We start from the raw sequence: 15,546 nt of genomic DNA, 5'->3' as shown, positions 1-15,546 counted from the left end.
AAAGAAGAGATTCACCTCCTCTCTACTGGAACCATCCGCCAGAAGCTTCAGTATTTGCTGTTTTTATAAAAGAGGCGACTCAGTTAGAAACCAAACATGAGATATTGGATCTGTTAAATCATAACTAAAGCAAACGTTGTTCCACGGAGCGAAAGCTTCTGTCAAACACGATAAGTTTGATATTTAAATGTGTTGCTCTTCTTCTAAGTTCCTCCCACACCATCAGTTAATTGTGTGTGGTGGTGGCGGGTGATGGTTTTGGGGGTTTGGGGGTTGGGGTGTGTCTCACATGTGATTTTTGTTATTTATAAGAGGGTGTCGCTCTTCAATTAGCAGAAAGAAAAGCATGAAATCATGGTTCTCCCGTCTCCTCTGTTGTCCTCAGCCTCACTGTGTGCTGCTGGCGTCCAAAGAGAACTCGGCTCCGGTGAAGCTCGGTGGGTTCGGAGTCGCCATCCAGCTGGGAGAGTCGGGGCTGGTGGCCGGAGGTACAGTGAGCACCGGCAGACATTCACATCTCCTCACCAATCAGCCAATGACATGTCCACATCCAGAAACTGAGAAGACGTGAACGTTACTCAGCTCAGAGACAGAAGACAGAGACAGACTGAGCTGAATGTTTCTCTCAGTCATAACTTCAGTTAGAATCTGAACAGGAACAGTTACACATTTATATCAGCATCACTTTCCAAACACACACTGACAACATGTCAAACTGAGGCTTCAAAGCAGCAGCTCACAAACCAGCAAGTGACCTCATGATGGGTTAACAACCACATTATTAACACAAGTCAATACACACAGTCAATCTCTAGGTCCACAGTTAGGTTCATCAACTTCTTGTTTCAACCTGGAAACGAAAAGTGTCAGAGTTCCTCATCTTTTAATCAAAAGTTTGAAACAAACAAACAATAGATTGTATTTCCTCTTTTTAACCATAAATGAAAGAGAAGAAGAAAAAGGAAACAAATCATTTCGCACTTAATTGCAAATGTGCATTTGTTAAGAATAGAGAAAAGAGTGTTGTGAAAGGTTTCAATGGCAGAAGTGTCACTTCCTTTTCTAGTGAAGGACCAGTGTCTTGAGGGTAAACGAGGTGTGTGGTTCCGTGTGTGTGTGTGTGTTTGTGCGTCAAGGTCGGGTGGGCACGCCTCACTTCATGGCCCCCGAGGTGGTGAAGAGGGAGCCGTACGGGAAACCTGTGGACGTGTGGGGCTGTGGAGTCATCCTCTTCATCCTCCTGTCCGGCTGCCTGCCCTTCTACGGCACCAAGGAGCGGCTGTTCGAAGCCATTTGTCGAGGCAAACACAAGGTGAGGAGGTCGTGAACACAACGTCACACACTGTCATACGTCACGTGAAGGACACAACTGAGGTTCAGTGTGTGATTAAGGTTTTTACTGTGAATGTGGACGTTCACGGTGGTGAAAGAGTTTCCTTCCCCACAGAAAACACCTGGTCACACGTCCACTGTGTCACTGTCTCTTTAATGAGGCGGAGTTTATGTACACGTCACTGCTGATTGGACAAACCCACCAAACCAGAGGAAACGAGCCCGCAGCTCGTTAACACGTTTAGAGGAAACATGTCGTTCCACCTGGAAACTCAACACTAGAGCATGACAACATTTCACTGTCATAACTCATAAACATCATAAACCTGAGTAGAAGCAGAATATGATTCCTTTAAAGACAAACGTCTCCACTTCACAGAACAACACTAGGTCGTGGTAGATCCTCCGACTCACAGCTGCTTCTCATTGGTCCTGACGCCCACAGAGTCAGGCACTCACTCTCCATCAGTGGACCACCTCCATGTTGTTTGTTTACCTGTTGACAGCCTGATGGAATCCACGTGGAGCGATCAGGTGCCTTCCTGTGAACCGTGTCTTTACTTCCTGTGTTTAGATGAATCCTCGTCAGTGGATCCAAATCTCAGAGAGCGCCAAGGATCTGGTGAGACGCATGCTGATGCTGGACCCGGCCGAGAGGATCACGGTCTACGAGGCCCTGAACCACCCCTGGCTCAAGGTACTGCAGAGGCCGTCCTTCCACACGCACCTGAACGCACCGTTGTTTTAACAGTAGCTGAGAGCAGGACTTGAACTCAACTTGACTCGTCAGCTTCAGCTTCATGTGGGAAATGGGTTGAATCCCGTTAAGCTCTCTCTGGTCTGAGCAGCTTGTTTTCTGTTGTGTTTCTGAGGAGCGGGACCGGTACGCCTACAAAATCCACATGATAGAAACCGTGGAGCAGCTGAGGAAGTTCAATGCCCGCAGGAAGCTAAAGGTTTATATGTGCACACACACATCACAGACATGCACAGACACACACACAGACACACACACTGCTGATGTCATTACATCCCAGGCTTGTTGCCGTGATGTTGTTGAGATAAACGCAGATGATGTTGTGTTGCAGGGGGCGGTGCTCGCCGCTGTGTCCAGTCACAAGTTTAACTCCTTCTATGGAGACCCCCCAGAGGAACTCCATGATTTCTCCAGTGACCCCACCTCCTCAGGTACACACACACACACACAAACTCACACACACACACACACACACACACACACACACACACAACTCCTTACATTATTCAACTATGTTTCTACTTTTAATTATTCTACGAACTTGTTGCCAGTTTTGAACAGTGATATTCATTCATGTGTTGAGTGTTGATTTGTGTGTCTGTTTCTGTTAATGCTTCCCACCTGTTAGGACTACTAGCAGCAGAAAGTAGGTATCTGTTGGTGATGTGTGTTTGAATGTGTGTTAGTAAATTCATCATCATCGTCCCTGAGAGCTTTTCAGGGACAGAGCCGGGACTAGAACATTTCTGATACCAATATAATATATTTAAATAATAATAATTCCTAAGATTGCATTATCAAAGTTTTTATATTTTTACTATAAACTTTATTATAAATAACTATGAATATAAACAAAACACAAATACAACCAAATAAATAGAACCTGAAAAAAGATAATTAACATGTTTCTTTATTAAAACATGTTCTGTCTGTGTGTGTGTGTGTGTGTGTGTGTTTCTGTGTGTGTGTGTCTGTGTGTGTTACAGGGGCTGTGTCTCAGGTGCTGGACAGTTTAGAGGAGATCCACGGTCTGACCGACTGCAGTGAAAAGGATCTGGATTTCCTCCACAGTGTTTTTCAGGACCAGCATCTCCACACTCTGCTCGATGTGAGTGACACAAACACACACCTTCGTCTCACAAGCACACACCTTCGTCTCACAAACACACACCTTCGTCTCACAAACACACACCTTCGTCTCACGTGTGCGTCCCTACCTAGAGCAGCTGGACACAATTCGTCTGATTCAGTAAAAACCTCTGGAAACAGGAAACTCGGATGAAATGTGTTGTTGTGTCACCACAAACAGTGAAGACACATAAGTGACACACACATCACTACAACCCTCACACACACACTTATGCTTCAAGCTCATGAGCCCCTTGAGACTGATTATGATTTGTGAATATGGGATATACAAATACAATTTGATTGATTGATTGATTGACATGTCCACGGTGTCACCAGAGGCAGCGTCCAATCAGATCTCGTCCTTTAGTTCAACACAGATATGAAATTCTCCTCGAATCAGAACCAGTGAGTCCGATGAGAGATGCTGTAGAATCTGAACATGTGGATCAGACAGGGGGCGGGTGTGAGGAGGCTGAGACCAGTGGGATGTGATCCTCTCAGTTCTGGTTTAAAGAAGCCGAGTTCTGAACAGTCGACCCTTTACACCTGAGAGCAGCGTGAGAGTGAGAGCGCTCACTCTGCAGCTTCTTCTGGAGACCAAAGTGTTCCCAGAAGAATCTGAACTCTAAAAAAATTGAACGTCAGTCGTCTGATGATTCTTCAAACTTCCCAGTAGAAAGATCAGACAGATGTGTGCGACCTGTCAGGCTGGTACACACACACACACGTATTTCTTCACACTCTGTCATAACTCTGTGTTCATGGTTTCTTTGTGACTTTCTGGGACCATGCTGCTCATGTAAATAGGAAATTGTGAGTCATACTGTTTGAGGAAGTGTGTTCGTATTACTGAAAACACACCAACACATCTTTTTTTAGCACAGACTCTGCAGCTGATGTGTTGCAGTAGAAAAACACAAAGTTTCTCCTTTTCTGCATATTGGACTATTTTAATGTCTGTTTTTAATGTTTTAGGATGTGAAATATTATATGTACCAAAAACCATATTGTTCACACATTAGTTTCTCAGTTAATGTTGTGTTGAAGTGGTCGTCCCCTGCTGAGCGTTTCGTCCCCTCTCTGTTCGTCCTCAGAGTCTCTGACCAGATCACAACTCAGAGAACAATGTCCTTTAGAAGCAGCAGAGACAAATATGAGACGACACGTTATCAGTATCACAACAGCACCTAGATCACAACAGGACCTAGATCTGGGAGTCTTGGTTGTGTCATGAGTTGTTCAAAATGATCCTCACTTTCTTCTCCACACCTCAAACACACGATCTTACAGATGTGAGCTGGTCTCAGGTTTTCGTGAGATTCAAAGTCAAACTTCTAGAGGCTGAACTCCACACGTCTCCTGAGCCGAGGGGTCGTCCTGTTCGCTGCTGAGCTCCAGCAGTTTAGAGGTTTCCATGTCGATGAAGTGAAGAATATAAAATGTTGACCGGACTGTGGAGTCTCTCTCTGATCTGAAACACGACCGACACAGCCGAGCGCTGGTTTTTACCCACAATCCCCGGCTTCTGGATGCAGAAGTGGAGTCGCTGAAACAAATGCAAACACAATTAAAAGGTTAACTCACTGACTATTGGAGATAAAGGCAGTTTTTTAAATGACTTGTCTCTTTAACGGATCCGTTTAGTATTATTGTTACATCACCGGCGTCGGCCCTCATCACCAGACGATCTGGAATCTCCTCGTGTTTCCAAGTCTTCGTCTTCTACGTGTCCAGCTCCTCTTCTTCATCCTGAGATGTTTGTGTTCTTCCAGTTTCACGTCCACTCGCTCTCTGGGAAGCTTCCACACATTGTCCTGCTGGTTCCTCACATGGACTCACTCTGACATGTTACACACATGTTACCAGGAGGCTGCAGGAGAAGATCCAGAACATGTCCAGAGACACTGACTCAGACATTTGTTCTCACAGAGAGAACCTGCAGAACATGTGAGGAACATGTGAGGAACATGTGAGGAGCACGTCAGGAATGAAAATAGCTAAATAGCTTTGTGTGATATTATGATGTGTCTGGTTGAAGGGAGGTTAAAATGGGCTGCGGGAGAGTTTGTGTGTGTGTGTCTCCTCACACCCTTTCACACCCTTTCTCTGGGAGGGGGGGTGTCGGTCAGAAATCATCATTGAAGGAACAATGGCTTCTATTGTCGGGGCCTCGGTGCCTCTCACAACAAGCCTCCATCCCTGTATGAGTGTGTGTCTGTGTGAGCCTCCACGCCGCTGACACACAGGATCCTGCCGACGCTGAGCAGACTTTGATAAGTTGTGTCTCTCCGGATGCTTTTCCCTGACAAACCACTTACCGTCTCCCGGGTGAGTGTGTGTTCGTTTCTGTCTCGTGTGTTTGTCGAGCTTGTTGTCGAGAGACGCCTGGAGCTCATTTGAAGTCCGCCCAGCTCCCCCTGTGTGTGTTTCTGCCGTTTGACAAGTATAATGAGGCACTTTAGTCAAGTGTGTTTGTATTTGTATCCTCATATTCTGGTTTTCATAGCTCCTCTGGCTTTCTCCGGGATGAAGCAGGCAGTGTGATGAGATGTCTGAGTTGACTCCTCACTCATCACTAGGATATTGTTCTGTTTGTCATCTCAGAACGAGCGTGTGGTTCTGTGCTGTTTGAACACAGACGCTTGAAGCCTCGTCTGCACTTCTGCATCTGTTGCTCAGCACAGTTCCCACAAAAATATAAATATTCATGTGTTAAATTGTTTGTTTTCTGCAGAATCATTGTGTGTTTTAGTTTCTATTAACGACCTTTAGAGGTCAGAACTGTTTGTTTCACTTTGAACAAACACAGAAAGATGTGGACAACTTTCCCCTTGAAAGAACAAGGATTTGTGTGTGTGTGTGTGTGTGTGTGTGTGTGTGTGTGGTGGACGACACACTGGGAACGATTCAGTCCTCAGGCTCTCAAATTTGCTTCCGTGGTGTTAAAAGGACTTCCAGAGCGTCTTGTGGAGTCAGATATTCATCGAAAGAGATGCAGCGACCACCAAACCACAACATCCTGCTCCTCCTCTGCACTCAACCATCCTCACACACACACACACACACACACACACACATAATAATTCTCTTCTATTTGTTGTTAGCCTAGTTTGCCGGTTGCACATGTGATGAGCTGTTTTTAGAGAATGACACAGAAATTCTCTCGATGAGTTTTGCAGCTCGGTCGTTAAACGACTTTCTTTAAACTGCACATTTTGTTCCTTTAGAACTTTTTTAAAAACAACATTAATTTGTTTGTATTTAGATTTTATCTGAAAATAGTTTGTACGTCTAAAACAGGCGACATCGTTCCCATGACATCCAGATCACCAAGGTAAAACTTAATGTTGCTTCTGATAATGAAACAGAGAGATTTGATCTGAGAGAAGTTAAAAAGTCAAAAGGCCAATAATCAGATTCCAGGAAGCACCGATCACCTCAGATCGATATCTGTGTCCTGTGAAGGTTCAGTGTGAAACCACCTGCTCTGATCAAACCTCTCTGTCTCGTGGCCTCTGTGAAGATGAACCTTGTGTTCCTGGTTTCTGACGGACAGTCTGTGACTCGTGCTTCGTTCAGACTGTTTGTTGAAAACACCCACATCTGTGTGAGGCTGACTCGTACAAGTCGCTGCAGTTGGTCCGTCAGCTGGGACTCTGACACAGCTCCTTTGTGTTCACAGCTCAATGATGGAGAAGAAAGAATGAAACAGGAATAAAGAGGCTCTGCTGCTGGAAAACAAATGAATAAATCAGAGTGAGGACAAGTGCAGAGTACACAAGACTTCAGAGTCTTTGGTTTGAAACCATTTCCACTTCTTTCAGTAATAAACGTCTCAGTCAGAGCAGAGGATTCTGGTTAATAGAGTTATCAGGGAACAAGGTCCTTTGAAAAACTACGCTTCTGTTCAGATCAGATTTCACATCTTCTTTCCTCTGGTTCATCGTTTCCTCCTCTCGTGACCTGACATCTGTAAACATCTGTAAACATCTGTTCACACTAAAAGGAATCATTCACAGTGTGTTTGTAGAAAAAACATTTATGTTGCACGAGCTCATGGAAACAAAGTGAGAAGAAAGTAGTGTGTTAGTGTCACAGAGCAGCTCAGGACAGTTTCCTCTAGTTTGGTTGATTTAATCTCCGACTCTCTTTTCTTTCAGCTCTACGATAAAATCAACACCAGGTCGTCTCCGCAGATCAGGAACCCTGCGAGTGACGGTGTGCAGCGAGCCAAAGAGGTGAACACACACACTAACAACACACACGTGTCACCTGGCCGCTTCGTGTGTTTCCTGTTTGTGTTAATTGATGAATTTATTGTGCAGATGACAGATTGACTCGTTTCTGGCTTTTCTCTCAAATCTTTTAAGGAGACCTAATATACTTTTATTTTTCTGTATTTTCCTTATTTCTGTACAAAGTCATTGTCAGAGTTGATGACGGTAGAAATTGATTTTACCGTCACGTTAACTTTTCCTGAGACATTTTCCTGTTAAGTCGACGTTTGTCTAATTTCTAACTGTTGACAAAAGGAAATAAAGAAGAATATTTACAAACAGATTCTGATTTAAAGACTAAATTCACAGATATGTGAGACAACCAGCAGGTGATGGATGTTTAATGTACCAGAGACCCATCAACTCTGAATACATGTTTTATACTAGTTAGTTAACTAGCTTTAGTTTCTAGATACTTAGCTTTATTACAAGGTTGCTCCTCGGCCAATCAGAAGCTGTAATGAGGCCTGAGTTTCCTGGTTCAGCGGCTGATATCTGACAGTTTTAATAAGTGAAGATGAATCTGCTTCAGTGGAATCAGACGTGGATATGAGTGTAATAGGTCTCCTTCTGTTTGTGGCTGTTTCGATCCTCTCGACCACTGAAGCTCTAACTCTTCTCTGCTCGCCCGCTCGTCCTCAGAAGCTCTTCTCACTTTGCCTTAAATCCTTCAGCATCATCCTGGTCTGAGATCTGTTCTTATTTCACACCGGCCGTTTATCGTGAGGATGAAGCGGTCGTGAAGATTTGTTCTCGCTCTCAACGTCGTCAGCTATCAAAAGGAAGTGAACGAGAGGAAACGTGGATCAGCGGCTCACAGGTTCACGTTTGGTGTTTTTGCTGAAGGAGCCATTAGAAGGTGTGAGCAGTGAGCGAGTGGGGGGGCGGCTGTGGACACACACAGAGCCGTTCAGCTGAGCTCTGATTGGCTGTGATTGGTGTCGGAGAATCCGGACTAATGACCACAGCTCTGAGCCTGTGAGGCCGCCGCCCACAGGCCGCCGCCCACAGGCCGCCGCCCACAGGCCGTCTCACTTCCCCACTCAAACCAGTCTCCACGGATCAAGACGTGTGGACGCAGATGTGAAGAGAACTTTAGTCTCAGGCCTCCAGAGCTGGTTTTAATCTTCTGTGTTTTATTTGTTTTTTAAGCTTCACAGATTCTAAACTGTGCGTCTGACCACAGTCGAATAGAACAGGATTCATATCATGTTCTCAACCTGTCAGCTCTAACACCAAGAAGCCACAGAGGCTTCTCCTCGTTTGTTTGTGAACTGGAACGAGTGAAATCTGCAGATTTAAATCCAGTAGCTGTGGAGCAGCTGGTTCATCAGGGGCCTCACGTCTTCAGTCTGTGTGAACAGGATCACTGACCTCTGCAGCAGAGGAGATACCTCACTTCCTGTCTCTGTCTGCTCCACCTCTCACCTGAAGAACCTCTCAGGACAGATGGACTTCCTGTCTCGGCGGCTCCTTCAGAGACGTCCTCTAATGGACACTAACCTCTTGTTGGTCTGACGTCACTAACACAAACTTCAGCTCAGCTTAGTTGGAACTAATCTTTCTTGGAGTGGCTTCTCTGCTTCGGCTGTAGATACTAATCTCCCGCCTCTTCTTCCTAATTCACAACCTGATCAAATCATCTGATTGATTAAAGACTGGGGGCGGAGTCATCGCTGACCTCTAAGCTTCCCTCTGAGCAGCCTGTAACCTTCTGCCTGTGTCTTCCTCCACTAAAGAGTTCACCCCAAGACGAAGCAAGTGGCGCTTTGAAACATCTGGAATATGTAAGAGCTCATCACACGTTCACTCAGGAGGCTTCAGAGGAGGTTCAGAGGAAACACCCACTTCCTGTTGGACGTGTTTACAACACAACACCCGACACCAGCTCACACAATGACAACCAGTGGTATAAGTTAATGTTACACAGTCTGAGACGGGGGGGGGTCTCCTGGAAGCTGGTGTCCAATCAGAACAGAGTGGAGCCGCTGACCAATCAGAGCAGACTTTATCGGGGGGGGGGGGGGGGGTCTTAAAGAGACAGGAGCTAAAAGCAAGTGTTTGAGACAGAGGCTGAAAGGAGGAGCAGCAGCGATGGACAGTCTGAGGAAAGAGATTCTGAACATTAGAGCATGAAAAGGTTTTAATGTCACAACATTCATTTACATGATGAAGAAACAGCAGATGATGTTTCTTCATCAAACCAACACACAGACGTTGATTGACTCCATCATAACTCCTGGTTTCAGTACCCCCCCTCCACAATACAACATTCACCAACATAACTGGAGCTGACATCAAACCGTGTCACGTCCAGAGGGAAGGAGGTGGAGGAGGAGGTGGAGGAGGTGGAGGAGGTGGAGGAGGAGTCACCAAGTCCTGACCGGACTCCTTGGCCTCCAGAGATGGTGTCACATTGGCTGTGAAGTTGCAGGAGGCGGTGTCAGGGCGAGTTTGAGGGGCGGGGGAGGTGTGTGTGGGGGGGGTCACTCTCGGTGCTCGGCCCGAGGTGCAGCAGGTAGAGTTCAATGCTGAGGCTGTGACACGTGAACTTTAACGTGAACTCTCTCCACGTCTTCAGGTCCTGGAGGAAATCTCCTGCTACTCCGAGAACCACGAAGCTAAAGAACTCAGACGGATACTGACGCAGCCGCACTTCATGGTGAGTCCAGACACACACACACACACCCACACACACACAGACACACACACACACACACACAGTGACACACTCACCTCTGGACCTCTCACACAGAAGAGAATCCTGTATCTGTGTTCAACAGATGCTTTCTCTCCAGCTACTCAGCAGCTTTCTGAACCTCCTCCTCCTGCTGGGACCTCAGCTCTAGAGCGAGAGAGGGATGAGTGTCAGAGGTTGTCGGCTTCATTCCCTTCATCACAGAGTTTACATCTCTTTTCACTTAGGTCACAGAAGTGTTCCAGATTAACGAGGTCACGGGAGTTCTCCTGTGCGTTAGTTTGACATCATGAGTTTCCAAAGCTCCGGACACGTATGACCACCGGTTAGCATGATGTGTGATCTGGGGATCGAGCACTCGGGGGTTAATCCAGTCAGAGGGGGGTTCCCTGCTAATCCCATCACATGAATGCATCTGAGGCCCGGCTCTGATCAATGGGCGGCTCGGTATCAGATGGACAGAGTGAGGGGGGGGGGGGCAGGAGGAATTACAAAACATCAGCAGTCAAGATGGATGCCAGAGGACGGAGGGGGGGGGGCGGCAGTGGAGGTCAGTAAGGCGTGTCTGATGTGACGTGCTGTGTCGGGTCAGAGCCCTGACAGCGGGGGGGCTTGTTCCAAATTCCTGCAACTTCCACTAAGACCCAGTTTCAGTGGGTTCACATCGTTTTACAGGAGAAACTAACGTGTGTGTTTGTCAGCAGGAGTGTACTGATGTCGCACTTTTGTTTAGTCTTGCATACACAATTTGTGAGGTTCTTCTTCCATCAAAGCCCTTCAGATGCAGAATGAAGGCGCAGGGGATTGAACCTGTGACCTTCTGGTTAGAGAACGAGATATTAATAAAAACCAAACTGAAGCAATGCATTATTTCATTCCCTCTTATCTTTCATGTCTTTGCCAAAATCTGCACAAAACAACAATATCATGAGTTCTTTCTTGACTCATGTTCCATCTCTTCACAAAGTGTGTACAAACACATGTGGGTGAACACATGACCCCCGTGTTGGAGGAAGTTGTTCTCACACTCACTCACTCACAGCACGGGAGGATTAGTTAACCCCTTCACCTTGTCCTCATTAGGAGTCTCACACACACACACAGACACACACCACAGCGGCAGAGACATGAAGGGGATGGCAGCTTCTCAAAGTCTCACGTCAAACAACATCACACACGAAGACGAGTTTCCAGCAGAAAGTCCACATAGAAAGTTAAGGTTGTGTGTGTGTGTGTCTGTGTGTGTGTGTTACTGAGGGAAGTCTCTCCTTTGTTGAGGGTTGATTCCCGTCTTCTGAAGTTCAGAGCGTTTGTTGAAGTGCCACTCGCGGCTCTGACTCAGAGTGTCAGAGGACAGGAGACCCCTGAGGGACACGAGGGAAACCGTTAAATGTCTCCTGCTGCAGAAAGACGTCTTCCTCTTCCCTCTGACATGACTGTGTTGTGTGTGTCTGTGTGTGTGTGTGTGTGACCCCAGGCGCTGCTGCAGGCCCACGACGTGGTGGCCCACGAGGTCTACAGTGACGACGCTCTGAGGGTGACCCCCCCGCCCACCTCGCCCTACCTGAACGGAGAGTCGCCCGAGAGCACCAACGGAGACATGGACCTGGAGAACGTCACCCGAGTCCGTCTGGTGCAGTTCCAGAAGAACACGGACGAGCCAATGGTTGAGCTTCACATGTGTTCACACGTTCAGACTGAGCCACGCTGCAGCCGTGTGCTGAGGTTCTGACCCGGCCACTGATTCCACATGTTTGCTGTGTGTGTTGCAGGGAATCACGCTGAAGATGAACGACTCCAACCACTGCATCGTGGCCAGGATCATGCACGGGGGGATGATCCACAGACAAGGTACAGGTTCACAGCTCACGACCGGAGATCTCAACTCCTCCACAACCTCTGCTGCTGATGTTATTATTTTACTAAATGAACAGGAACGTTTTATTCTGAAGGGAATGTTTCAGATCTTCAGATTTCTAAATCTTGAAAATGAGCCGTCAGAATAAAACCCTGTCCTTCATCGTCCCGAGGAACCGGCAGAGGAACTGATGAAATGAAACAGGTCTTCTCTGGTTTCTCCTCAGGAACACTGCACATAGGAGACGAGATCAGGGAGATCAACAGCATCAGTGTGGCCAACCAGACTGTGGAGCAGCTGCAGAGGATGCTGGTGAGTGGAGCACCGGAGGAAATCTGATCTCAGATCCATCAAATACATTTCACAGGATTCTGTGTTTCTGTCAACTTAACGTGTGTGTGTGTGTGTGTGTGTGTGTGTGTGTGTGTGTGTGTGTGTGTGTGTGTGTGTGTGTGTGTGTGTGTGTGTGTGTGTGTGTGTGTGTGTGTGTGTGTGTGTGTGTGTGTGTGTGTGTGTGTGTGTGTGTGTGTGTGTGTGTGTGTGTGTGTGTGTGTTCACAGAGGGAGATGCGAGGCAGCATCACCTTTAAGATTGTGCCAAGTTACCGGACGCAGGGATCCTCGTGTGAGGTAACTCCTCCCCCTCCTCCTCCTCCTCTTCCTCCTCCTCCCCCTCCTCCTCTTCCTCCTCCTCGTCACTGTGACTCCTGACCTGGTTACTAACTGCTTGCCTGGTTACTGAGCGTGTGTGTCTGTGTGTGTGTGAATCTCGCTGTGTGTTGCTGGGTCAAATAATCAGCACACCAATTTCACAACCAAGATACCGGAACCCCTGACCACACCCCCCCTCCCGGTCCAGGACAAGCCACACCTCTTTGTGCGATCCCGTCCTTGTCCTTCAACACACACACACACACACACAAACACACACAAACACACACTCTGCAGACGGTCTACAGTCAGGATGATATTTCTGTTGGTTTCTTTATTTCAGCTCAAACACGTCCACATGTCGAATCCTTGTTCAGAAATAATAAATAATCATTGTGGAAAAAACCTTAAAATAATTCTTTGTATTATAGAATCTCAGGATTTGTTTATAGAACTTAATATTTAACTAGTTTTCTCATCAGTGATTCTTTAGAAATCGGATTTAAATCTTTTGGTCCTATCACGTGACTCAGAGTCATGTGACCGTCATGTCTGTTAGCAATGACGTCATGGTCTCAGCAGCTTGTGTAAGTGCAGCGCCCCCCTGTGGTGATGTGAGGAAGTGCAGGCGGCTCCTGGTGATGAGGTCTGTTTTCAGATCACCCCCCTCCTGCTGTGTGTGTGTGGGGGTCTGTGTGTGTGTGTGTGGGTCTCTGTGTGAGTGTGTGTGTGTGTGTGTGTGTGTTGCTGACCTGTGTGTCTTATTTCAGAAAGAGTCCCCCACCACCTCCAGGCTGTCCCCTGCCAATGGCCACTCCAGCGTTAACAGTTCTATCTTGGTAAGGACCCCGTCCCCAGAACACAGACAGACACACAACCTCTCTCTCTGTCCCCTGTGGTGCGTCTCGTGTGTGTCGTTGTTCTTCTTCATGTCCGTGTCGTCCCGTCAGTCGGGCTGTTCCTCACGTCCAGTGACAGTGGTTGAACCAGTGGACGAACCAGTAGAGTGGTGCCGTGCGTCCGGTCCCTGAGTTTATCCCACGTCTTTGTCCCCGTTCAGCTGTCTGAGCCCAAAGCCCCGTGTCCGATATCTCGGTTTGAATTGGTGTGCCTGGTACCGGCTGCTCTGTGCCGAGCTGCTGCTCGTGGTGCTGCCGGTGAAACGCTCTCTCTGCTTCCCTCTCACCCTGGTGACCTCCTGGAGTCGCTCTGTGTCCGGCCCGGACAGACGGAGGGACGCTGTGGACGTCCTCACGCTGCTTCGCTTGCTCTGCGCTGGCTTGGTTGCTCCCGACTGGATCTGCTTTCACAGACTCACTCCTCCCCTTCTACTTCTTCTTCTATTTTAAGAGTGGTGGTTAGATGTAGATGTCTGGTTTCATCTGAACGAAGCTGTGGTTTGACGTTGATCTTTTATTTGTGTTTAACCTTCTGTCTCTGTCATCACTGGTTTTGTCCTCAGGACCTGCCGTCCACCATCCAGCCCAAAGGTCGACAGGTGAATACCTCCCTCACTCACCAGCGCCCTCTGCTGCTCAACGCCTCCCTTCACACAGTGTTTCTGTTTCTTCACCTTTTTCTGCTTCTCTGAACTCAGGAGAATTTAACTTCTATAACTTGCACAGCAGCTGTTTATTAGTTTTTACTGATTTGAAGAACTTGATGTTTCCATTCAAGTGGTGAAATAGACCCAGACTCTCACCCTCCACTGATCCTTCTCTTCTCACCTGTTCTCTTCACACGTCACAGTATCTTCCAGAGCTCAGTTACATGTCAGGAACTTCATTTTCAAATAAAAGAATGGGACCTGATCCCGTGAGACCCCCCCCCCCCGTGAGACCCCCTCAGTGGATTCATGTCAACTTACAACAAATCATTCAGATGTAAATGTCCACACCTATGATCACTGTTCACCAGGGAGCAGTTTATAATGATTAAAGTATTTATATGTTGTTATCAAGTGGAGACAGAGTCAGATGTGACAGAGTAGAGCTTCACCAGCTTTCTTTAAACCGTGTGTGGGAATAATGGCACAGGCATCGTCAAACCACTGATCCCAGTCCCACATCACCTCATCCACACTCAGTTGTGTTGACGTCATGTCATCATGTTCACGTCCTGAATCCTCCATGTCCCCTGATGTGAGCCAATCACTCCGAGTTCAACAGAAGTTCACCACGACATCTGTCCTGTGGGGTCGGATCCCAACTGAACTCCGGTGATTTAAGCCTTTGAAGCAACGTGCAGTGAAACGTGTGAGAAGCGTGAAGACCAGACACGTTCAGGATGTTTGAGACCAGGAGGAAGAGGAACGCTGTAATAACACCTGCCACCAGCAGGAGGCAGCAGTGCCACAGTTTTACCTTTTTAATTCTCTAGATGTCTAAGGAAGTAAAATTTCAAAGTAAGAGTAAGAAGTTTTACTGGACCCCTGCTCCCCCCCGCTCCCCCCCCTGCTGTTGAACATCCCATTTACTGCATGACGTGTGTGATGCTTTTACGTCCTAGATTGTGTCCAGACCTCCAATCAAGGACAAAATGTCTGTGAAGGTAAGAGCCCACTCCCCCCCCTCCTACAGTTTAGTCTGAAACTCGTGGAGCAGCTGATCCACAACCAGCTGAGTGTTGTTTTGAACCAGGTCCATCATGTCTGTGCCGTTAATTACCCCCCCCCCATGAGAGTCCACTGCTCATGATGTTAGAAAGGAGAAGTTCTTTGTGTCCCTGCTTCTCTCTTCATGACTCATTTCTCTTTCTTCTTCATCTTCTTTATTCACCCGAAGCATCAATGTCTGTTGTTAAATCCCCCGACCAGCCACATGCACCGTGACCCCGTGACCCCA

General features: G+C 47.3%; 1 protein-coding gene across 14 annotated transcripts in view; it reads left to right on the top strand.

Moving 5' to 3' along the window:
• Positions 1 to 15,546, top strand: part of caska (calcium/calmodulin-dependent serine protein kinase a) — a 63,411-nt gene that overhangs the window by 42,270 nt on the left and 5,595 nt on the right. For 2 of the 14 annotated variants that reach the window (XM_062402185.1, XM_062402184.1), the window contains exons 6-22: positions 386 to 488; positions 1,137 to 1,312; positions 1,907 to 2,029; positions 2,205 to 2,288; positions 2,421 to 2,520; positions 2,718 to 2,735; positions 3,076 to 3,197; positions 7,381 to 7,458; positions 9,237 to 9,284; positions 10,079 to 10,159; positions 11,673 to 11,861; positions 11,968 to 12,046; positions 12,280 to 12,365; positions 12,614 to 12,682; positions 13,474 to 13,542; positions 14,166 to 14,201; positions 15,212 to 15,253. In XM_062402185.1, coding sequence (XP_062258169.1) covers positions 386 to 488; positions 1,137 to 1,312; positions 1,907 to 2,029; positions 2,205 to 2,288; positions 2,421 to 2,520; positions 2,718 to 2,735; positions 3,076 to 3,197; positions 7,381 to 7,458; positions 9,237 to 9,284; positions 10,079 to 10,159; positions 11,673 to 11,861; positions 11,968 to 12,046; positions 12,280 to 12,365; positions 12,614 to 12,682; positions 13,474 to 13,542; positions 14,166 to 14,201; positions 15,212 to 15,253 — 1,503 coding nt within the window. The remainder of the gene's footprint in view (positions 1 to 385; positions 489 to 1,136; positions 1,313 to 1,906; positions 2,030 to 2,204; positions 2,289 to 2,420; positions 2,521 to 2,717; positions 2,736 to 3,075; positions 3,198 to 7,380; positions 7,459 to 9,236; positions 9,285 to 10,078; positions 10,160 to 11,672; positions 11,862 to 11,967; positions 12,047 to 12,279; positions 12,366 to 12,613; positions 12,683 to 13,473; positions 13,543 to 14,165; positions 14,202 to 15,211; positions 15,254 to 15,546) is intronic. The other 12 variants (XM_062402197.1, XM_062402189.1, XM_062402192.1 and 9 more) reach the window with 10 other exon arrangements.

The sequence above is a fragment of the Platichthys flesus genome, chromosome 13 (assembly GCF_949316205.1).
Source record: "Platichthys flesus chromosome 13, fPlaFle2.1, whole genome shotgun sequence".
Taxonomy (NCBI): domain Eukaryota; kingdom Metazoa; phylum Chordata; class Actinopteri; order Pleuronectiformes; family Pleuronectidae; genus Platichthys; species Platichthys flesus.
This window is presented reverse-complemented; position numbering and strand designations above follow the sequence as displayed.